This window comes from Misgurnus anguillicaudatus, chromosome 4, assembly GCF_027580225.2.
Source record: "Misgurnus anguillicaudatus chromosome 4, ASM2758022v2, whole genome shotgun sequence".
Lineage (NCBI taxonomy): Eukaryota > Metazoa > Chordata > Actinopteri > Cypriniformes > Cobitidae > Misgurnus > Misgurnus anguillicaudatus.
Genome location: NC_073340.2, coordinates 18,394,504 through 18,417,044, shown reverse-complemented (window position 1 = coordinate 18,417,044; position 22,541 = coordinate 18,394,504). Strand labels below are relative to the sequence as shown.

General features: G+C 38.3%; 4 protein-coding genes across 7 annotated transcripts in view; 2 read left to right on the top strand and 2 right to left on the bottom strand.

Annotated features, from left to right (window-relative positions):
- Positions 1 to 6,964, top strand: part of snx11 (sorting nexin 11) — an 8,575-nt gene extending 1,611 nt beyond the window's left edge. For both annotated transcript variants that reach the window (XM_055175252.2, XM_055175251.2), the window contains exons 4-7: positions 2,873 to 2,973; positions 3,170 to 3,265; positions 4,541 to 4,765; positions 4,845 to 6,964. In XM_055175252.2, coding sequence (XP_055031227.2) covers positions 2,873 to 2,973; positions 3,170 to 3,265; positions 4,541 to 4,765; positions 4,845 to 5,823 — 1,401 coding nt within the window. In that variant the 3' untranslated portion in view covers positions 5,824 to 6,964. The remainder of the gene's footprint in view (positions 1 to 2,872; positions 2,974 to 3,169; positions 3,266 to 4,540; positions 4,766 to 4,844) is intronic.
- The window catches only part of LOC129420370 (tubby-related protein 3), a 14,802-nt gene extending 6,314 nt beyond the window's left edge, over positions 1 to 8,488 (bottom strand). Inside the window, exon 1 of the mRNA XM_055175253.2 lies at positions 8,435 to 8,488. The gene's annotated coding sequence lies outside the window, so the exon portion shown is untranslated. The remainder of the gene's footprint in view (positions 1 to 8,434) is intronic.
- arsg (arylsulfatase G) lies at positions 6,950 to 17,473 on the bottom strand. Of its 3 annotated transcripts, XR_012369248.1 has the most exons (13): positions 17,337 to 17,473; positions 14,083 to 14,327; positions 13,816 to 14,003; positions 13,559 to 13,606; positions 13,038 to 13,149; positions 12,814 to 12,948; positions 10,997 to 11,193; positions 9,739 to 9,819; positions 9,071 to 9,300; positions 8,893 to 8,983; positions 8,435 to 8,713; positions 7,675 to 7,769; positions 6,950 to 7,086 (listed from the first exon to the last, which is right to left on the bottom strand). XR_012369248.1 is itself a non-coding variant. In XM_073866881.1 (12 exons), the coding sequence occupies exons 2-11, from the start codon at positions 14,310 to 14,312 to the stop codon at positions 8,436 to 8,438; spliced, it is 1,590 nt and encodes a 529-aa protein (XP_073722982.1). In that variant the 5' UTR covers positions 14,313 to 14,327; positions 17,337 to 17,473; the 3' UTR covers positions 6,950 to 7,086; position 8,435. The 3 variants fall into 3 exon arrangements, 2 of the variants coding, with proteins under 2 accessions (XP_073722982.1, XP_073722983.1); XM_073866881.1 differs by lacking the exon at positions 7,675 to 7,769; XM_073866882.1 differs by lacking the exons at positions 6,950 to 7,086; positions 7,675 to 7,769 and adding an exon at positions 7,093 to 7,614.
- LOC129420374 (monocarboxylate transporter 7) lies at positions 16,469 to 22,541 on the top strand. The gene is made up of 6 exons (XM_055175258.2): positions 16,469 to 16,668; positions 18,276 to 18,528; positions 19,815 to 19,958; positions 20,043 to 20,171; positions 20,272 to 21,057; positions 21,138 to 22,541. Exons 2-6 carry the CDS (start codon positions 18,291 to 18,293, stop codon positions 21,347 to 21,349), a joined length of 1,509 nt encoding a protein of 502 aa, XP_055031233.2. The 5' UTR covers positions 16,469 to 16,668; positions 18,276 to 18,290; the 3' UTR covers positions 21,350 to 22,541.

Sequence of the window (22,541 nt, the reverse complement as noted above, 5' to 3'; positions counted from 1 at the left end):
AAGTATTAAGACTCCCTGATTTTTTACCTTTTTGAAATCCATTCAGCTGATCTCCGGGTCTGGCAGTACCACTTTTAGCATAGCTTAGCACAGTGCTTCTCAAATAGTGGGGCGGGACCCCCAGGGGGGGCTCGAAGCGACACCAGGGGGGGCGCGCGAGACCCCAGGGAAAATACTGTTTCAGGAAGTGATTTTTAAAGACATTACACCCCAATCACGCTGTAAACCGCTTGTGTTATTTATTGATTATATTTAATTTTTCAGTATCAAATGGTCAAAAAATATTATACTTTAAATAAGGATTGATTTTTTTATTTCAGGCAAATTGATGCATTTTAAGTCTTTTTTGTTACGGATTAAAAACAATGTTAATAAAGTTATTCTTTGTTGTAAGTTGATCGATTTTTTTTGTGTTTTTTTTTGTGTTTTCTCAATGTTAATAAAGATACAATGTTTTGCAGATGTGTAATTTTATAGGCAAATTATACTATTTACAGTCGCGGCGGAGAGTTGGGGGGGGGGCGCGAAATGTTTACCTCTTCCTAGGGGGGGCGTGACAGAAAATAATTGAGAAGCACTGGCTTAGCACAATCCATTGAATCTAATTAGACCATTAGAGTTTGGATGTTTTTCCTATTTAAAACTTGACTCTTCTGTAGTTGCATCGTGTACTAAGACCGACGGAAACTTGCTAGGAACTATACTCTCATTCTGCCGTAAAAATCGAGGACTTTGCTGCTGTAACATGGGTGCAGCAGGCGCAGCGATATTACGCACTGCCCGAAAGTGGCAGGGGACTATTTTCGGGCAGTGCGTAATATCACTACGCCTGCTGCAGCCATGTTATAGCAGCAAAGTCCTTGATTATTACGGCAGAATGAGAGTAGTTCCTAGCATATCTGCCTAGAAAATCACAACTTTTAATTTTCTGTCAGTCTTAGTACACGGTACATCAACTGAATGGATTCCAAAACTGTAAAAATCAAATGTTTAACTCTAGGGGAGCTGGAAATGAGTATATTTTCAAAAAAAGTCGAGTGTCCCTTTAACTAAGACTAGGCCTTAGTTTAATTGGGAAATATAACTAGTTTTAACAAACATGCATGTATTTTAAGATATGTCAGTGCAAGTTGTTTTCAGTTTGGACAGCTCTTACATTTTTGGGAAATATAACTAGTTTTAACAAACATCGGTGCAAGTTGTTTTTTGGACAGCTCTTACATTTATTTTAGTCTAGGACTAGTCTAATCCCTGTCTGTGAAACCGTCCTCTAAATAACAGTGAAAACAGCATTTAAGAAAGTCTGTAAATTTATTAAAAAGAATAAAGACTGAAATATCATAATTTCATAAGTATTCAGACCCTTTGCAACAACTAGAGATGCACTGATATGTCGGCCAATAATCAGTATTGGACGATAAAAGCAGAACAGGAAAATGTAATGAATTGGAGCTTCGTGTATAGAAAATGTAAAGAAACATCACTGATTCAATGTTAATGGTCATTAATTACATTCAGAAAATATATTATTCAAAATTTAGTTAAAGGGGAGGTTCAATGGTATTTCATTCTGACTTATTAACACAGTTATAGAGTTGTTTCCTCATGCTAAACGTAGGCAAAGTGTCAAAAAAGCAGTTGGGCGTGTTACAGAGTATTTCTCTGCCGAATGCACTTCGCCAGGGTTCATACAAGTTTCAGAAAGCTTTTTTTTCGATTACAGGTCCTGACGTTTCAGGGGTTTCTATACATATCACTTCTTTTTATGGGCACTTCCCCCGGTAAACCCCGCCCACCCGTCAATCAGCGGGAGACGCTAGAACTTACAAACATCTTATCACGCGACAGCTTTGTTTAATTTCAAAACTCAACAATGGCACGAAAGAAGAAGTGTGTTTTTGGATGTAAGGAGAAGAAAGTCAGCCTTATGGAAACAATGGATATAGTTTATTATCCGGGGTAGCAGCAGAGATTTGCGTGTGAGTTTGATGCGCTGGATTTCATTGAAAAGTTCCAACCGGGTCATGAGTGGCATGCGGTAAGACTTCTGTCTTATGTTGGAAATAGGCGCGTGCATATTGTATAAATAACACGAACATGTAGTGAATCATAAGTTAAACAATGTTGTATAGTGTTGCATGACTCGTACTCGTTCCTTCTGCGGTAGTAACTCCTCCTTCTTCATTTTTTCGTACGTTATCGGAAAAAATCGGTAAAGCAAATCTTTCTTTTATAAATCTGATTAAACTAAAGACTCTTCAGAGATATAAAGGATTTAATACTACTCTATAGGTACTCCAGATGAACATCATAAATGCAGAAACAGAGTGTGTTATGTGAGCTTTAATGCACATTAATATAACCACTAAACTATCAGTATTGGCAGAATGCTTTCCGTGTATGTTACTGCAATGTTACTAGGTCCACTTTATGGGAGTGATCCCAGAACATTAGCCAATTTTACAGAAATTTTCTGCGACCAAAGTGCTCTGGGAAAGAGGTTAGAGAAGAATGTCAAAAAAGTCCTCCAAACTAGGTGTACAAAGCTTGTTGCGTCATACCCAAAAAAGACTCAAGGCTGTAATTGTTGCCAAAGGTGATTCAACTAAGTACAGAGTAAATGGTTGAATACTTATGCAAATGTCATAGTTCAGTTTTTCTTTTTAATACATTTACAGACATTTCTAAAATTCAGTTTTCACTCTGTATGACGTGTAGAAAATGAAAAAAAAAAACATGAATTCAAACGACTGTAGTATCAGGCTGCAACACAACAAAATTGATGAAAATGAGACAATACAGGCCTATAATTACTGTTTTGTCTGAATGTATGTTGCTTTGATCTGACTATGGTTACTGTGTTTCTCACCAGACGAACAGCAAAGCCTTCACTGCGAAAACATCCTGTGTAAGGCGACGATATAGCGAGTTTGTGTGGTTGAAGAAAAAACTGCAGAAGAATGCTGGTCTTGTGTAAGCACAAGCACATACGTGTATCTGATTATATCTCTGTCTCTGCTGAAATGCTCTTGATTTACACAATGATATATTTCTGCTTACAACTACTACTGTTACTAAGGGGAATACATTGTTTAACTTTAAAAGAAATATGAAAATATATAGATGATATGATATGCAAAGATTTAATGTTTTCTGTTTTTACCCACAGGCCTGTTCCTGATCTACCCAAAAAGTCACTGTTTACCTTTATAAATGATGACTTTATTGAAAGGAGGAGAAAAGGTCTACAGAGCTTTTTGGACAGGTCAGCTCTACCCGTTTATTTATTTAAATGTTTGCAAGTACAGCAAAAAAATTCGCTTTTGCCAGAATTCAACTTAAAGGATAAGTCCATTTTCTTAGAAGAAAATCCGGATAATTTGCTCACCACCATGTAATCCGGAATGTTTATGTCTTTATTCGGTTCAGAAGACTTTGTTCGGTCAAGAGGAGGTTGTATTTTTTGAGGGGAACATTCCAGGATTTTTCTCATTTTAATGGACTTTAATGGACCCCAACACTTATTAGTTTTAATGCAGTTTAAAATTGCAGTTTCAAAGGACTCTAAACTATTTCAAAGAGGCATGGGGGTATTATCTAGCGAAACGAGTGTGATTTCTGGCGGGAAGGGTGGAAAATATGCACTTTTAAAACACAACTTCTCGTCTTCCTCCGGTCCTGTGGCGCGCCAGCGTGACCTCACGTGATACGTCATCACGTCAAGAGGTCACGGATTACGTATGCGAAACTATGCCCCAGTGTTTACAAGTGTGGAGGAGAAAGAGGACCGTTCCGATACTAATTAATGTCTTTGTGTCAGTATATTGTTTAAAATGGTCCGCAAATGTGCATTTCATATATGTAACACGTGACCTTTCCACGTCATTGCGCAATTACGTGGGGTCGCGCTGGTGCGTCGCAGGACCGGAGGAGGAAAAGAGGTTGTGGTTTAGGGGTTCATATTTTTTGTTTTTCTTGCCCAAAATGACAGTCGTTTCGCTGGATAGGACCTTTATGCCTTGTTTGGGATCGTTTAGAGTCCTTTGAAACTACAATTTTAAACTGCATTAAAACTAATAAGTGTTGAGGTCCATTGAAAACGAGTGTTTGTAGTCTCAACCCCTCTACAAAGATATAGGACTTCCTTCTTTCAATGATGCAAAATTATGATTTTTACATCATTGAAAGAAGGAAGTGCAACACTGAAATCCATATTTCTCCTGTCTCAGGGGAAACACAGGGAATGATGCATGACCATTCAAAAACATGACTGGGTTACTAACTATACACAGCTTAATGCAAATGGGTGAAGTGTCCCTTTAAAGGGACAGGATGTAATAAGTCTCAGGCATGCTTAGAATGTTTCTGTGAAGTTTCAGCTTAAAATACCCCACATATCATTTGTTTTAGAACGTCCAAAATGCGTCTATGTGGGTGGGAGGAGCAAAAAAGTTTTTTATTGTATGGTTGTTTTGTTCACACACATCCAACCTTGTAATACTGGATTTTGCATAATTATTGTTATTGACTTTATCTACAGGGTACTGCACATGACGGTATGCCTGTCCGACAGCCAACTCCATCTCTTTCTGCAGACTCAGCTTCCTGTCAAGCACATTGAGGATTGTGTGCAAGGTCATACACCCTACACTGTGACAGATGCCATTCTGACGTATGCTTCCTCCAACCGTGGATGGGTGCAGGAGGAAGGAGAGGGGTCCCCAGAGTTATGGTCTGCTCCTGTTCCATATGAATCCGTAGAGAGGTAAAATATTTGCAATTACAGCTTATAATAATGAAATATTTAGAGAGAATTCATCCTAATGTTATATTTCTCTTAACAGCCCTGCTCCTCACGTGCCATCTTTACAATGCGCAGGAGCCACGTCAAGTGGACTAGAACCTCTAAATGAACAAACAGATTATTCAGATCTAGAAACGGAACAGACTGCACCTGACTCAAAGCAGGGAAGTGGCCATGAACAGATATTAAAAGAGGAAGAATGCACCATTAATTTGATGGTTGAAGTCCACCCAAGCATTTCTTATATTCCTTCAGTAGAAGGTGGATCAGAAGAGACCCAAAAGCTTGATGAGAAACTCAAAAATCTACAAGGGGATGGATGTGAATATCACGTCACACAAAAAGTCGGGTCCCTCGAAGTCAAGCATCTGCAAGGAGATCTTGATGGTGTAGAAGCTATTCAAGATATGTCTGTTGGAAAAGATGTTGAGATTACATCAATAATTGAAGGGGGAGAAAAGGAAGCTGTCCTCGAGCAGGAATACACTGTGAAACAAACCTTTCCTGACAAGGATGTTCCTGAAAAAGTCATTTCGGATCTCAATGCTGCCCAGAGTGACCACAATGCGAAGGATCTTCAAGTAACGACCGATAAAGATTGTGAACCTTACGAAGCCAGCGTCTCTGTGGAGAACGTCCCAGATACTAAAGACCAAGATAAAGCAGAGATAACCATCCAGGAGAACGGAGACTCCAGCATAGATACTGCTATCCAAGAAGATGCTGTGGATGAAACCAGCTGCACACATTCACAGATCAGTGAATGCAATGAAGATCATGTAGATGAGGTGAACAAGATCAATGCAAAATGCGTTCACACTGGAAGTGCCATTTTGATACTTGAGGGAAATGAGGAAGCGATCGGTACGCAAATTGATATAAAGAGCGTCAGCACTGAGATTTCATCTGAAGATGGTAACCTCGATGCAAATACTGCCGATGTCAACACGCTTGTTTTACAAGCCATAGAGGTTGATTCAATGCAATGTGAGGAAAATGAAAGTCGTACTCTCCATTAACCAGATCCTAACACATTCTTATTGGCAAGGCTTGTTAACCGAATCTGCAATAAACTGTCGTCAACACATACAGTCACAGACTATATCCATAGTCCTTCTAGCGATTTCTCAGCTGTAATTCAAGACTGTGAGTTCAAAATATTGGCTGTATTGGAACACATTTCACTGTTAACATGTCCAGTTACACTGAACCATTAGCTGTAGATTTCTTTTACAAGGTGAATGTCAAGCTTGCAAAGATAATGCCCTGACTAATGTGCCATTAAGGGTGGTCAATTGCACATGCAACAAATGGTTAAAAACACGTGATTGAGATTTGCGCGATTTTACTTAAGCACTTCCCTTTCTTCTAATGGTTCAAAGATGTTGCTCACAGGTTCACTCTGCTGGACATTTGGGTTAATAATATTATTATATTGCTCATGTTGGCTTATTTAGAACCAGTGTGGTTTATAACAATGTCCGCTGATGCCAGTAAGGTCCTGAGATTTCTTGGAATTGCTTGATTTGCGAACAAAACACTAATTTCCTAACAGTAATTTTCGAGATGCACACATTGTTTTGCAATGATAATATTTTTCCACCCTAACTTAATGTTGCACTAGGTCTGAATGTTGGTTGCTCATTGACTGTTCATCTATTTATATTCTGCTGTGATATTGTATTACATTGGCTGCTTCGAAATAGAAACGTTGGGTCATAAAGGACTTGCTTGTAAACTAACAGAAAAGGGAGCTGCTTTATGTCCTTTGAATACTGTTTTAATACCTTAAGTTTTAAAATGTGGTGTTTTGTTATTACATATAGATGTTTTTATCGAAACAGAAAAGGAACTTGGGAACGCACAATGTTATTACAAATTTGGAGCACTTTAGGTGATTCATTTTATATTTATGGTTTTAAGTTACACTATTTTTAAAATGCATTTTTGTTTTATTAAGATATGGTTGTGAATAGGAGTTCACAATTCCATTCACAGCATTTCTCAGTTTTATATCTTTATTTTAAAGCACCACATTTGTTTGTCTGAAGTACATTTTATGAGTAGCAGGGTAGGTATTCATCACTGTTTGGATGTATGGATGGATTCACCAGTGTGCTTAATAACAAACAAATAAATAAAGGCTGAATGAGAAATCAATTTATTAGTTTTATTCGGTTTATATTTATTTCAGAAACAGAATGTCTGATAAATACATTTGTTTATCGGTATTTTATGCACAGGGTTCCCACGGGTCCTTGAAATCCTTGAAGTTTGTGAATCTGGGGGAAAAATTCAAGGCCCTGGGAAGTATTTGAAAATATACATACATTGTTACAGGTCATTGAAAGTGTTTGAATCTATTTTATGCTAGAAGTTTTCTGAAAAAAAATCCATATTATTCCCTGTGTAGTGTAGGATAATATCATAAAAATTCTAGACTTTTTAAGCACACGTGCTAAACTGTTTGCTTTAAATGCTTATATCTTCTGTATGTGAATGTTGATTCATACCAAAATGTTTTTTTTTTTTGCATAGTTGTGTTTGACTCATGAAAACATCTTGGGTTACGTATGTAACTGTCGTTCCCTGAGAAGGGAATGAGACGCTGCGTCTCCCTTGCCATATTCCTGCGTCCCTGTAACACTGTCTTTGGCAATATTTCAGATATCAATATACTTCCTGGCTCCCACGTCACCCTGTCTTTGTTGTTAAGCCTCACCATTGGTTGAATTTGATATACACATTCAGACACACTTATCCCTGGAGGCGTCCCCAAAGTGTCACCGCAGTGATGCAGCGTGAATTCCCTTGAAAGGGAACAGTTACAATGTATTTTAAAAGGTAACACGATGTAACCTTGCTCTCACTTGATATGTGTCCCCACATTTAGTCCTTGAATTTGAGGGTATCGGACCTGGAAAGTCCTTCAAAGGTCCTTGAAGTTAACTAAGGTGTGGGAACCCTGTATGCACAATAGTTAAATAAACACTACAAGCAATTGAATTCTGTTGATCTGTTGACATGGTTAGGCCTATTTAAAGGCAGGGTGCATGATTTTTGAAAAACACTTTGGAAAAGGGAGTCAGGCCGAGTACCAAATCACACTTGTAGCCAATCAGCAGTAAGGGGCGTGTGTACTTACCGTCATCGTTGCCTGGGTTGTGTATATGTGTGTGGCGGCTCTATCAAAAGAAGGTCCAGATTCTATTGGGGTAGGGGTGTGTTTGTTTAGGCGATTTCAAATGTCAACAATGGCTTTCAGAGATCATGCACCCCGCCTTTAAGTAGGTTGAAGCAACAGTATTACCACAAGATGGAGACAGCTCTGCTTTTTATAACTTTTAAGATATTTTTTTAAAACAAAATTTGATTAAATCATAAGTATGTCAAACAATCCTGTTTTTACAAAATGTTCTCTAGTTCATAATGAAACTGCAACATTTCAACAAATATTGCAACATTTCCAGTTTTCTTATCAAATAGGCTTTTGGATTTTTCTGGGACACAGCGTTCAACATTTAAACGGTGCTCTTTTCAATGTGTCAACATACATGGAGCTTTTCAATATGCTGAAGTGATTTAACAGATCTCACAAACAGCTCTGAGGTGAAGGCCGAGCCCACTGACCTCATTTCAGACTGTGACATCGACAGGCCGGGTTGCGTGGCTGGCAGCAGGGGACGGCGGCAGGAACCGTGGTGTAGTCGGCAGTCGATACCTTATCTGTGGCGATGTCCCACAACAGAGCCTCTCTTTCTCTCTCCACATCCCGTAAGATAGACCTGTATTCCTCACTCTCGGGGATCATAGGTGACTCTTCTGCCTCGTCCTGTGAAAGGTCAAATATCAAAGGGGGGTTGTGATACTGCTGTTGTCCACTTCCTCCGCCGCATGCCTCTGATCCACCTGAGAGAGAAGATGTGCATTTAGGGTAACAACCAATGGTAGTGTATTAACTGCATGAAGATGTAAGGATGCTGAGAATATGCATTGATATCATTTATCAAAATATAGTTTTTGTTTTTAACAGATTAGAAAACTCATATAGGTTTAGAATAGCATGAGGGTGTAATAATAACAGAGACCTGTAAGGTAAAAAGCCTTGTGATGTTGTAGCCTAACAGTTTGTAGGTCTCCAAACTGTCCTGCAGCCCCACTGTTTGGATGCATGAGGCTCTGATGAAGAAAAGGGTTCAAATTTCAAACTAACAAACGACACTGTTTTTTGTTTTGGTCGGTGTGGTGCAGTTTTTCCAAACAGACCTTATGTCCTGTGTCAGAGTCATTAAGCAGAATGTCTGTTATATCAATGCCATCATAACGTCGATCTGACGGTGGTCTTACACCGGCCAAGGACAGGATGGTTGGAAAGATATCCAGACCACTCAGCAGGGCTCTGCAGGTGGTGTTGGGTTTGATCTTCTTAGGCCATGCAACCACTGTGGGAACTCTGTGACCTCCTTCCCATGTGGTTCTCTTAGCTGATCCACCACCTGCACAAATGAATGTCAACATGCGAAGTCATTTAGTTGGTCTGGTATCCGAAACAACTTGAGAAACATAAGAAGCCTTGTGTGGAATCTGCACCCACAGAATTCAGACGTCCGTCATTCACAAGCTTCTGCATACTTTTCACTCCTTGAAAGGATCAGATTATGCTATCATCTATCAGTAACAGTACATTACTCTCAACTCATACAGTGCATTTTAAAGTCACAGGTGTTTTTTGACATTTTTAGGTTCACAGTGAACTAGTATTTCTTGAATTTTGTAATATTAGGAATAAACAGAATCATGTTTATTTAAGTATTAGGCCATGTAAAATGCATATTCGCTCATTCCATACATAGTCTGATGGGTTAAATGTATGACAGTTTTATGATAAAAACAAGTAAGAGCAATATATTATTCATCACTGAACATAGCTTTACCTCTGCTTGTCTGCCATCTTCCAACAAAAGGCCCAACGTTCCCTGCAAACTGGCATTTCTGTTCCCACGGGCCATTGTCACCTTAGGATTTAAAATGTTCATAAATATGAGTATATTTTTGTGATTTCCTGTTTTTTACATAAAAAATCATCCTACATAACATAAAAAATAACCTTGCTATCTACAGGGTTCCCACACATTAGTTAACTTCAAATTCAAGGACCTTTCAAGGACTTTCCAGATGCGATACCCTCAAATTCAAGGACTAAATGTGGGGTCACATTTCAAGTCAGAGCAAGGTTACATCGTGTTACATTTTAAGATACATTGTTACAGTTCCCTTTTGAGGGAACTCGCGCTGCGTCACTGCAGTGAAACTTTGGGGACGCCTCCAGGGGTAAGTGCGTCTGAATGTGTCAAATTCACATTCAATGGTGAGGCTTAACGAATAAGACAGGGTTACAAGGGAGCCAGGAAGTATATGGCTATCTGAAATATTGCCAAGGACGTTGTTACAGGGACGCAGGAAGTATGGCAAGGGAGACGGCAGCGTCTCGTTCCCTTCTCAGGGAACAACAGTTACATATGTAACCCAAGACATTTTCATGTGTTAAAGCATTTTGGTATGATTCAGATCTACATACAGAAGATATAAGCATTTAAAGCGAACAGTTTAGCACGTGTGCTAAAAAGTCTAGAATTTGTATGATATTATTCTACACTACACAGGGAATAATATGGATTTTTTTCCAGAAAACTTCTTGCATAAAATAGATTCAAGCACTTTCAATGACCTTTATCTATGCATGTATATTTTCAAAACCTTTCCAGGACCTTGAATTTTTTTCCCCAGATTCACAAACTTTTAAGGATTTCAAACACCCATAATTCGCTTATGGGACTTTAACATGTATTTCACAGACGGGGTCACAAATATTCATACTGTAGCTTAGAAAGTAAAGGAATTTAATTAAATAATTTCTAAAAAAATATATTTGAAAAAGCTACACTTTTAATGCACCTGTAATATATGCACTCTCAGAAATAAAGGTACACAAGTTGTTACTGGGACATTAACCTTTCAAAAAGGTACACTTTTGTACCCAAAAAGTGCATATTAGTACTTCAAATGTACATATTGGTAGTTCAAAGATACATATTTGTACCTAAATGGTACATAGTAGGACCTTTTTCTAAGGGTACTGCCCCTGTGACAGCATTTGTACCTTTATTTTTGACAGTGTGTAAAAAAACTCACCAGTGAACCATATGAGTGTGTTTTCCAACAGCTCATCGCTGACAGCCTGCATGATTGTGCCCACCAGAGAGTCCATGTCACTGAGGCTGGCTGTATAGGGGTCTTGCGTAGTAACGTTGAGGAAGGCATTATGAAACAGTGGGACATGCATGTGAGCCAGAGCCACATACAGTAGGAATGGTTGTTTCCGATAAACACTACACAGAAAGAAATAAAAAGCATTAGTTAAGAAGTACATATACACATATATGCATGTTATAATTTCTGTAAGTCTCACTAATAAAGCTGTTATATACTATAAAATCCATATAGTAAATTCATAAGTTCAAAATTAAATTACTTATTGTTTCAAACATCGCTATGTGAGCACTAGGACCCATGATATCAACTTTAAAGCCAAGTAAACCGGTACATTGACAGTACAAGGGGCTTGGCTGTGCACAGTCCACCTGATCTTTGTCAAAGGTCAGTACTGCAACTACTATCTATCTGTCAAGTAAACTTGTTTACAGTCTATACCTCATATTGACCGAACAAAGTCTCCAAACAGCTGTGCTTGTATGCAGCGACCTGTTCCTATAATCAATTTTTAATAAAAAATGTCTTTGAATTACTGCTGGTTCTTTATTAGACCCATTTCAATTCACATTTTTACCAATTTAAGCATGAAGTTTGTGTGGTGTTTAATTAGCCTTTTTCTGAAATGAGTGTGTTTACATGCACAAAATAAGCAAATATCTATTAAAAACCAGCTTACTGTTTTCATACGTCTACATGCAAATCAATAAACTGGCTATGCAGAAAATTGCGTTTATATGAGATTTGAAGATTTGTGAGGTTTCTCGCAGGCAGTGGCGTCACTACCTAAAATCTGCTTAGTCATTCAAAAAGCTGGTAGGAAATCTTTCAAAAGGTACACTGTTGTATCTTTTGTAACACAAGTTTTTAATTTCGCAGTTTCTCCATTGCAGTTTCTCTACCGCATTAGTCAACAGTTTTATGCATTACTTTACACTTATTTTAGTTTTTGACATCTTTTACAAACAGAGACATGTGTAGGCTACATGAACAAAATGGCGAGATAGCCAGTTAAAGCGTTTACATGCAACATGAAACTGGTGTAATGTGCAGAAATCAACCTTTGTCGATTGGATTTTGCTTTAGCCATTTATAACCTTTCCCAAATAAAAAAAAACAGTTTTACGTGTTCACAATCACATGTCTCTACAAGTTATCAGTTTATTGAGCATAGTTGGTGTGAGACTGTGCATGTAAATGCACTCAGGGTTTGCAAGGTAAAAGTAGGTCTTTAAAATGAACTAATACCTTGTTCACAATGTCAGTCCACATCTGATTTTGGTACATATCCGATTTGACAGACTCACTGTCCATATTGTGTATCGTTCTGCTGTGTTTTCCGGATTATCTGCACTGTTTCTATTGCAATGATGTCGCGCTGGTATGACAATCTGCCTCGACGTCTGACGTTGTAGAAACTATATTCCCCAATACATGGACTTTCCCAAAAACACGTGACAGTATGACATAACCAAAAAACTACACAAATGCGATCAGAGAGGTCAGACTGAAATTTATTTCCGGAAATGCGACTTGAAACGTATTTCAAAAAACCTCTGGATGTAGCCTAAAACGGATTAGAAAAAAACGTATTTCATGTAGGGGTTAAGTTACTTTCTCAGGGACACAATGGTGTGTCACAGTGGATTCGAGCCCGGGTCTCTCACACCAAAGGCATGTGTCCACTGTGCCATAACCACCATTTTAAATAAATAAAACTTAATTAGCGGTAAACATACCTTGCTGTCTTTATCTGCGTGACTGCCGCCGCAGCATATCGGTCTTTAAGGCTCCATGTGTCCAAGGGTTGTTCAACTATTGTCTCATTTTCAAATAGAGGTAATGCCACTTTAGAGTAGCACTGGTCGTGCTTTCTGTCAAATAAAACATTTGACATTTTAGTATGTCGACAGGTCAATCAAGATGAAACTAGCTTTAGCTTATGACATGGAAAATAACACACCTAGATGTATCATGATGGCGCATGCAAGGAGGGCAGCTGGGAAGGTCAAGGCCTGGTTTGTCAGTGCAGCCCATATCATTGCTATAAGGAATACCGAAGTAATAGTCAAAACCTTTAATGTACAAACACAAAAGAATGGAAATCCTTATTAACAACTTAGTGGAGCTGGGTATAAACAATGTATCCTAGAGGCTTTTTTAAGTGTTTTTTATGAGGAATAGTAGAAAATTAATTCCAATATCCGATTACTTAGAAAGACATCTTCTATACCAGTGCTTTCCGATAGTTTTGCTTTTTACAACTAGAAGTGGAAAGCGTACAAATTTAAATTCTTTTGTCATTGTCACCCGATTCAAAATAATCACACAGCATAAGTTACGATTGCCAGGATATCTGCCCTGATCATAGGCTGTTTTTAAACAATTGTCCGATAGTAGGAAAAATGCTTATAACAGCCAATACCAATTATAGGTCAATTTATAGACAAACAGAAAAAACTTTGAACATTTGTGTTTACCAACCTCTATGAACCGGATTATAGGAACCATTGTGACCAAGGTGCCATTTTCCTGTTGTGAAGTCATAAGACGTAGGTTATAATAAATAATTGTAAGTAAAACATTGCAACATATTTCGTTAAGCTTGAATAGCTTATTATTTGCTCTGATAATAATCCAGAATACATTAATCTCAAAATAATCCCAGTTTAAATTCACTGGCCTCAGAATGTTAATCAAATGTTAATCTCTGCATGTTCTTAGACTTTTGTGGTGCTCACCGATCATGGCTGTATAATATCCTGCATCGTGCAGGACCTGAGCAAACGTGGTCTCAGTGAGTGGAAGTCCTCCAACGGACCCCACTGCAAAATTGTGAGTGACCCCATTTCGTAGACCGTGCCGGCCTGTTAGGAGCGCAGCACGTGATGGTGAGCATGTGGAGGCAGGGGAGTGGAAGTCTGTGAACCTGCAAAATACCAGACATAAGCTCCCATAATTTGACATAATGAGGCTATGTCATGTCTAAATAACACTCAATGTTTTACCTTTTGCCCATCAGCATTAATGAGTCCAGCCAGGGTGTGGGTGTGGAGTTGTCAGGCCTTTTTACCCACAGGTCGCCCCATCCAATATCATCAGCTAAGATAATGATGAAATTAGGTTGGCCTTTTTCAGCAGTCTTGCTCTCCTTTTGATTGTGGCTTTTGATGTGATGAATCAGTCCAGAGATCAGAAAATAAAATAGGAGCTGTGCACAAAATCCAAACTGTGCCATTTTCAATGAGTGAATCTAGAAAAGAAAATGGGAATGTCAGAAATCAACGTTTCCAGACCATTCTGTCTTATGTAACCTCGTGGTTAAATCAGCAAGACTACACTAACAGTCAACTGAAACTAAACCAGAAATGTCTTTTGATGTTGCTAAAATAAAATATTTTATGTATTTGCTGTAATGCAATGTGTTTATGTGGTTTAAGGATAAAAATTACATTATTTTCCACATATCGTACATTTTTGTAGCTCCACATTTCACTCTCTTCCAGAAATGCATGGATTTGAAAAGCTTTGTGTCCATGATTGGCCAGCTAATCTGTACGTTGTGATTGGTCTGAATACCTCTGACGTCAGCAGTAAATGTGACACTCCTTACCATGTTTTAAAGATTCAGTCATAATGTAATGCTAACAGCCTGGTATAGGTGTTGACAAAAGAGATTTACGTCATTGTTTACTTCGCGGTATGTACCTTTTGCATATCATAAACATGTACTAATAAACACTTACACACCAAAGGAAATGTAAAATCGTGAATCGAACCATTGGTGCTCTTTAAAGGGACAGTAAGTAGGGTTTTAAGTGTTTTATTAATCAAAATCAATGTCTTTATTCTTTGTAAGCTTAGAATTTCTTCTCTTTACTTACATTGAACTGATAAGTCCAAGGAGACTTCCATGTCGTTCCACCGTATTGATAAACTATAATAGCAGAGAGGGACAAAAAGCAAGCCTACCAACGCGATTCCACAACGTGTTTTCATTAAGAACACGTGAACTAGCTGAAACGGACAAAGAGATCAGTGAGTACATAACGGCTACCATAGTTGCAACGTGTATTTGGAAAAGCGAGGCGCTGGAGAGCACTATTCGTTTGAACGCAAAATACAATTTCACCACTAGATGGGGGTAAATTCTATAGTCCCTTTAAATACAACCTTAATCTAAACTGTTACCCTGATATTGTACTGGATACTAAGTCACTTATCATTACAGAAAAATAATCTATACAAATTTACAAAACACTTTATATTTTTAAAAATGAAAAATAGGATTATATGATTAGTTATATTAATAATCTTTTATTTAATCAGGCTTAAAGAGCACCAATGGTCCGGTTCATATTTTTTACATTTCCTTTGGTGTGCAGGTGTAGGTACATGTTACCGATATGCAAAAGGTACCCCAAAGCAAACGACGACGCGAGTAATCATCTCCAACGTAAATCTTTTCTTGGACTACAACAAACACACAGATTGTAGGCAACAGTTTACTTCCTGGGATTGGTGACGTAGAGAAGACCGACATTATCATACTTCCCCCCGCTTTGGACTCACAGCCTGTAAGTTAACTCATGTTAGCATTGCATTGTGACCGAATCTTTCAAACACGGTAAGGAGCATCACATTTCCGGCTGACGTCAGAGGTATTATTCAGGCCAATCACAACGTACAGATTAGCTGGCCAATTAGGAACACAGAGCTTTTCAAACCCATGTGTATCAGGAAGAGAGAAAAATCTGGAGCAACAAAAATGTACGGTATGTGGAAAATAATGTGTTTTTTAACTATAAACCATGTGAACACATTGTATTATACCAGATGATATGAAATAGGTGCTCTTTAACAAAGCAAAATTGAAATATTGAATTTGGCAAAAACTTTTATCGTAAGAATCAAGTTAATCATTTATTAAAATGTGTGTATCCGCGATCGAACCCACAATCTTTACGTTTTTATCACAATACCATACCAGTTGAGCTACAGTAACTATACTGTTATATCTAATGAACAAAGACTCTTTTTGCTACTCCACCTTATCAGAAGTGGTTAGACAGTTAATACACAACACTGTGTACTGTGACCTTGCCAAAATAAACAAAAAAATTCCCTATTTCTATTAGATATCAGTGTGCCTCATTCATTCAACATACAATGGTCCAAAATGACATGAAGAGCCATAAAGCTTTTTAAGTCTGAGGAGAATATATTCAATATCAGGTTTGAATAACACCTTGCTGCCTCTTATGTAACAAACTTCACCTAATGCACTAGTACTTTTAAAACATTTAGCATAGTCGCTGCTGTAGCATGCTTCCACTTTACACTGGGGTGGGAGGGAAATACAAACACACGGCAAGCAAGACATTCCAGTTCAAGGAAAGGGGGGGTTGCTGGTGTGGTCTTTCATTCAACATTGAGTGTAAACCAATCCCCAACATGCTGAACAGCTGAAACCTCCCACCATAGAGGCACACAGTATTTGTGACAGTGGACCCAACAGCACATGGACTCTTGGCTGTGATTGTACAGCAGTAAGGCAATAAAGAAACAATACTGACGGGAACTGACGGGAACAGGTAAGCACGGTTCTCTCATGGATATGAAGAAGGGTTACAACATTTCAATTTATAAGTAGTAAGGTATAGCTAGATAGACAGGTATTGTAAATCTGTGCCACGTGGTCATTTCATGTGTGTATGTGTGTATGTGTGTGTGTGTGTGTGTGTGTGTGTATATCATGTTCTTACCTTGTTGTAGGTACAAAAATGTAATAAAGAGAAATGCTTGGAGAATGGTTGAAATAAAAGTAGTACAAAGCAATTTATGAGCAATTTATGAATATTATTTAAAAATAACAATATGTTGATTTCTTAATCCAACATAAATGTGAGCAAATTATTTATTTATCCATAGGTCAAATAAAACAGGTGTGGACTGCGTGTGAATGACGTGCAAATCATTCATAAGGAGAATCCAGGCCAGGGGTCTTTAAAAAGATAATTGATGCTTGTATTACAACATGTTAACACAAGAGTTGCGAAATGTTTTGAGGCATTACACAACAGTATATTAATCGTTTTGTAGTCTGTACAGTAAAACATAATAAAATAGAGGTGTTGTAAAACTTTCTATGACAGACAGTCTGCGAAAATAATCAGTAGTGTCTATTTACATATTGTGAATTTCAGACCTAAAATGTTTATGCTAAGTAAAGCACAGATTCATTATTTGAAAACGTCCTCACCCAGTGCTGATCGATGACTTGGATGACCGCATTTCAGTCGGTTTTTCTGCTTGAAGCGCATCAGTTGTTGACATTTCGTGTCTTCCCGCCCTATGTTCCCGCCTCCTGTGACGTCACTAGATACGTGTAGGAGCAGTCACGCGATGTTAAACCTGAGCATTTTTTACTTATTTGCAAAATATAAATACAAACATGAATAGAAAAAATATCAACAATAACTGAAAGACAAACTTAAATATGACGCAAAGTACATTTTATTACCTTTTTTTATTCTTTATAAACGTGTTTATTTAATATACGTGTATTGTTTTCCTATACTTCATTTTTAAGCAGTGATTTTATACGTTTTTTACCTTAAGTACTTTTCAGATGGACATAGATAAAAAATAAACTAAAGGCTATTCTCTTTACATCCTATGAATTTAACCATACAGCCCACAAATTAGTGCAATGAACAAACATATCCCTGCTGAAAAAAAACAATAAAACCCATTACAGAAATTTTAATGGTTTCCATTAAAATACTAATAGGAACCATTGGCTTTTACCATTAAAACCACTACACTGTAGTGTTTTTTGGGCCATATTCCATTAGAACCAATAAAATGGGAATAATGGTTTTATTGTTTTTTTCAGCAGGGATGGGGCGGTTTCTCAGACAGTGTTTAGATTAATCTGGTTATATTAGGACATTTAAGTAGTTTTTACAAACAAACCTTACAAAAAAAAAACATTACTGGTGTGCATCTTGAGAAAAAAAAATCACTAATATATGTCAAGATATGTCAGTGGCACTGTGACTGACTCAAATCAAATATGCATTTTAGTCTGGTACCAGGGTAAGCCCTGTCCGGGAAATCGCCCCTTAATGTGAAAATCAAACCCATAAGGTACACCAACTTTGAGCTATCTAATTCAGTGTTTCTGTTATTGCCACAGGTCACTGTTCTCAGTATGGCACATTGGATGTTAAGACTGAAAGCTTGCTTTGGCTCCAACGTGTATACAGAGGTCCCAGATGGAGGTTGGGGTTGGATTGTGGCTGTGGCCTTTTTTCTGGTGGAGGTGTTCACCTATGGGGTCATCAAAACTTTTGGAATTTTTCTCAAGGATTTAATAATTGACTTTGATGAGAGCAACAGTCGAGTATCATGGATCATTTCAATATGCGTCTTCGTTATGACTTTCACAGGTAAGAGCTGTGCAATGTTTTGCATTTAAAGGCGGAGTCCATGATGTTTGAAAGCCAATGTTTATATTTGAAATCACCTAAACAAACACGCCCCTACCCCAATAGAATCTGGACCTTCTGTTGATAGACCCGCCCCACACATACGCAACCCGGCATTTGATTTGATTTGATTGGCTATAAGTGTGTTTTGGTAGTCGGCCCGTCTCCTTTTCCAACGCGTTTTTCAAACATCGTGGACTCCGCCTTTAAAGGGGACATTTCACAAGAGTTTTTTTAAGATGTAAAATAAATCTTTGTTGTACTCTCCAGAGTACTTATGTAACGTTTTAGCTAAAAATATACCACAGATAATTTATAATACCATGTTAAAATTGCCACTTTGTAGGTGTGAGCAAAAATGTGTCGTTTTAGGTGTGTCCTTTTAAATGCAAATGAGCTGACCTCTGCACTAAATGGCAGTGCCGTGGTTGGATAGTGCAGATTAAGGGGCGGTATTATCCCCTTCTGACATCACAGGGGGAGCCAAATTTCAATGACCTATTTTTTCACATGCTTGCAGAGAATGGTTTAGCAAAACTAATGCTGCGTCCGAAAACTCAAGGCAGTGACTCGTTGCCTCGCTGCCTCATGAGGAAATGACTTCGGAGGCATGAAGGTAGCTCAAAGAAAGACTTTTGGACACACTTCTAAGGCAGCGTGTTTGAAATTTAAACAGAGAGCTCCTTTGTGATAACTAATCACATATTTGAAAACTACAATACTAATTTCTCGCTAGAAATGCAATTAAAAGGTGTAAAAAGTGAAAATATACCTTTATTTACACTAAATTGGTGGTCCAGTCGCGTCCTTGGCCTCCATTTTATTTTTTCGAACTCGACCGGACTCGACCAATCACATTCTTAATGTACGTCCACGCATAGGTATCTCAGGAGACAGGAATTAAACCAAACATTGAATTCGGACATGCCTTGATGCCTTGGAAAGCTGCCTCAGAAGGCAGCAATTTAGAGTTTTCGGACGCAGCCTACGTTACTGGGTTGATATTTTTCACATTTTCTAGGTTTATAGAAGTACTGGGGACCAAATTATAACACTTAAACATGGAAAAAGTCAGATTTTAAGGGATAGCTGCACTACAACAGAATGCACTTTACATTTTCATACATGTACATATTCAGTGGCTTGATTCATGCAGAATACACTTTATTAGGTCTTTTCCCTTCCAGATGCATTTAATTCTGTGACCTTGATCTGTGATCTCCATCCATGATTTTGTGCCCCTTTAGCACCTTTATCATCAGTGCTGAGTAATCGATTTGGCTTCCAGCTAGTTGTGATGTTTGGAGGGTTCCTCATCTCCCTGGGCACAATCTTAACTGCATTCACCACCTCCATCAATCAGATGTACGTCACCATGGGGATAGTTACTGGTAATGAAAGCCTGTACAACCTATGCACGATAGAAACTAAATTGTTAGGTAAAAAGTTCTTCAAATGTCATCTTCTCTCTGCAGGACTGGGTTACTGTTTGACATTTCTTCCAACTGTCACAATCTTGTCCCAGTACTTCAGCAAGCGGCGCTCTTTGGTCACTGCTATGGCCTCCACAGGGGAGTCAGTTGCTATATTTGCTTTTGCTCCAGGTGAGGGCGGTCTTGCTTAATTGATATATAATGTCATCTAAATATTTATCTATTCATAAAACATACTTATGTGTAATGCGTGTATCCCTTGTTTTGGCAGCGTTCACGGCTCTTAAGAATTGCATTGGCTGGAGGTACACTTTGGTGGTGATCGGAACATTACAGAGTACCATCATTATCAGCGGAGCTTTGCTTCGACCCATAGTCATCAAACCGAAGACTTCCCCGACCGGATCTGACCAGAAGATCCCTGAAGACCAGCTGCAAAGCTCCATTAGCTCCGGAGATTCAGGTGTACAGTCACTTGATAAGATGAAACAAGGCCTCGAATCGGTTAAGGTGCAGGATGAGGCCGAACCACTTCAGGTTCCTCAAAACCAACAGGACAATAGGATGCAAGGTAAAAATAAGCTCCTGGATTTGACTGTTCTGAAGGAAGGCAGTTTTTTGTGTTATTCAGCTTTTGGCCTCTTTGCAACATTGGGATTCTTTGCTCCACAGCTATATGTGGTGGATCTCAGTGCCAGTATGGGTACCGAGAGAGACAAGGCCGCCTATATGCTGTCAACAATGGCTGTCGCGGAGATCTTCGGACGGCTCTCCATCGGATGGGTCCTGAGCTGGGGGCGTGTCAGGAAGGTCTTTGTACTGCTTGGATGCGTATCACTGATGTGTCTGGTGTTGGTGTTATTTACTTTGGTACGTGAATTCTGGGGACTGGCTGTGTGTTGTGTGCTTTATGGATTCTTGCTCGGCAACATCGCATCCACACACATCCCAATGCTGGCTGAGGACGATGTCATAGGGATTGAGAGAATGCCCTTAGCTGTAGGCGTCTACGTTTGCATTCAGAGCTTTGCAGGACTTGCCGGTCCACCATTAGGAGGTAAGAACAATCAAGTGCATTGTCGAATACAAAACTTTCAAAATGAGTAACATAATGCAGTTTTTTTCCAAATATTTTAGGTGTCCTTGTGGATATTACACAAAATTATAGCTCTGCATTCTTCTCCTGCGCCGCGGGAATGGGACTTGGTGCTGTCTTCCTTGGACTTGTACGTCCAGCAAACACAGGTCGTCTGTGCATGAGGAGGGACAAGGTGGAAAAAGTGTCCGAAGTCATGCCTGAAGAATTCCTAGAAGTGGACATTCTCACAAACCCAGACATTAAATCTTGAAAAAAAAGATCTATTGCAGACATCTGTGAAAAGAACCAAAGGAGCTATCAGACCTGCTGATATTAGAAGACTGAAAGCGTACCTCAAAGAATAACTACGTTATGATTCAAAATAATTGCTTAAGACCTGCAATTGTTAGTTAATAACTAAGCACATGTCATATACTGTAGTAGCTTGAATGAGAAAATACACTTAGGTAAGCTTAGGTCTTAGGTTTAGCACATATAATTACTGTTTACATAATATAAAAAAACAAAGAATCTATCACAGGAAACCAAATTTTTGTGGTTTTAGTGAATACAGTAGCTAGACTAGTTACGGGTATAGGCACTGGTAAGGCAAAGACTAAAGTAGGTGTCGCATTTAATGACTGAAGTTAAATAGTATAAGAGATATAAATTGTATAGAAAAGGGATAAGGAATGTAATGCTTCATTTATTTAAATATTTCCATTGAGGTACCCATCAAGGATCATATACATTTTATTTTAATTAATCATTTTTCCAATATAGTGACAGGTCAGCATTTAATATTTGTGCATCTCAGGCCAGCCCTTAACTCTGATGTAAAAACATTGTGCTCGGTACATAACATTAGATCAACAGGCAGAGAATAAGCAGTTTTGTGGCTGCCTGAACACATTCGACCACATCCGGTTGAATGCGTTTTCGACTACCTGGTATACATAGATAAGCTCAAAATGTTTCACACCCCATTCACACCTGTATGAGCGTTGCCCACTTGTGATCCGACCAAAACCACTTACTGATGCCAACAGATTGTCTGCAGTAAGTTTTCTACCATTGCTCTTCCACTGCTACTGTGTTCTCAACTGTGAATTGTGTGCATCTTTATTATATAGAAATCACTGTGCATTCAGTGCATCACCGAGTTGATGTAACTGAAATCAAGATAAGGATGGTCAATGACTCAATGTAATGCCAGTTATGACTGTAAATGTGAAAGTTTCTGAAATTACATCTATATAATTTACCTCTTATAGTAAAACTGTATGTTGTAATTAAACAACTGTTTTGACTTGAACTTTATATGTTTGAGAAGAATTGTATTTGCTGTTGTTTCATGAAATGTGAATGTTTTCAAGCGGAACAAGATATGGCCTTCTGTTTCAATGAACACTTATAATCAACATTAAATCATATTTTAGAATAAAGATATGTTATTTTTATGA

Bases quoted from the DNA above. Each gene is read 5' to 3' on its own strand.
- LOC129420374 (XM_055175258.2), top strand. From the start codon at position 18,291: ATGGCACATTGGATGTTAAGACTGAAAGCTTGCTTTGGCTCCAACGTG. The intron at 18,529-19,814 runs GTAAGAGCTGTG...GTGCCCCTTTAG, and splicing joins CTTCGTTATGACTTTCACAG to CACCTTTATCATCAGTGCTG. The intron at 21,058-21,137 runs GTAAGAACAATC...CAAATATTTTAG, and splicing joins TGCCGGTCCACCATTAGGAG to GTGTCCTTGTGGATATTACA.
- arsg (XM_073866881.1), bottom strand. From the start codon at position 14,312: ATGGCACAGTTTGGATTTTGTGCACAGCTCCTATTTTATTTTCTGATC. The intron at 11,194-12,813 runs GTATGTTTACCG...CTTTCTGTGTAG, and splicing joins ACGCAGATAAAGACAGCAAG to TGTTTATCGGAAACAACCAT. The intron at 8,984-9,070 runs GTCTGTTTGGAA...TTTCTTCATCAG, and splicing joins ACTCTGACACAGGACATAAG to AGCCTCATGCATCCAAACAG.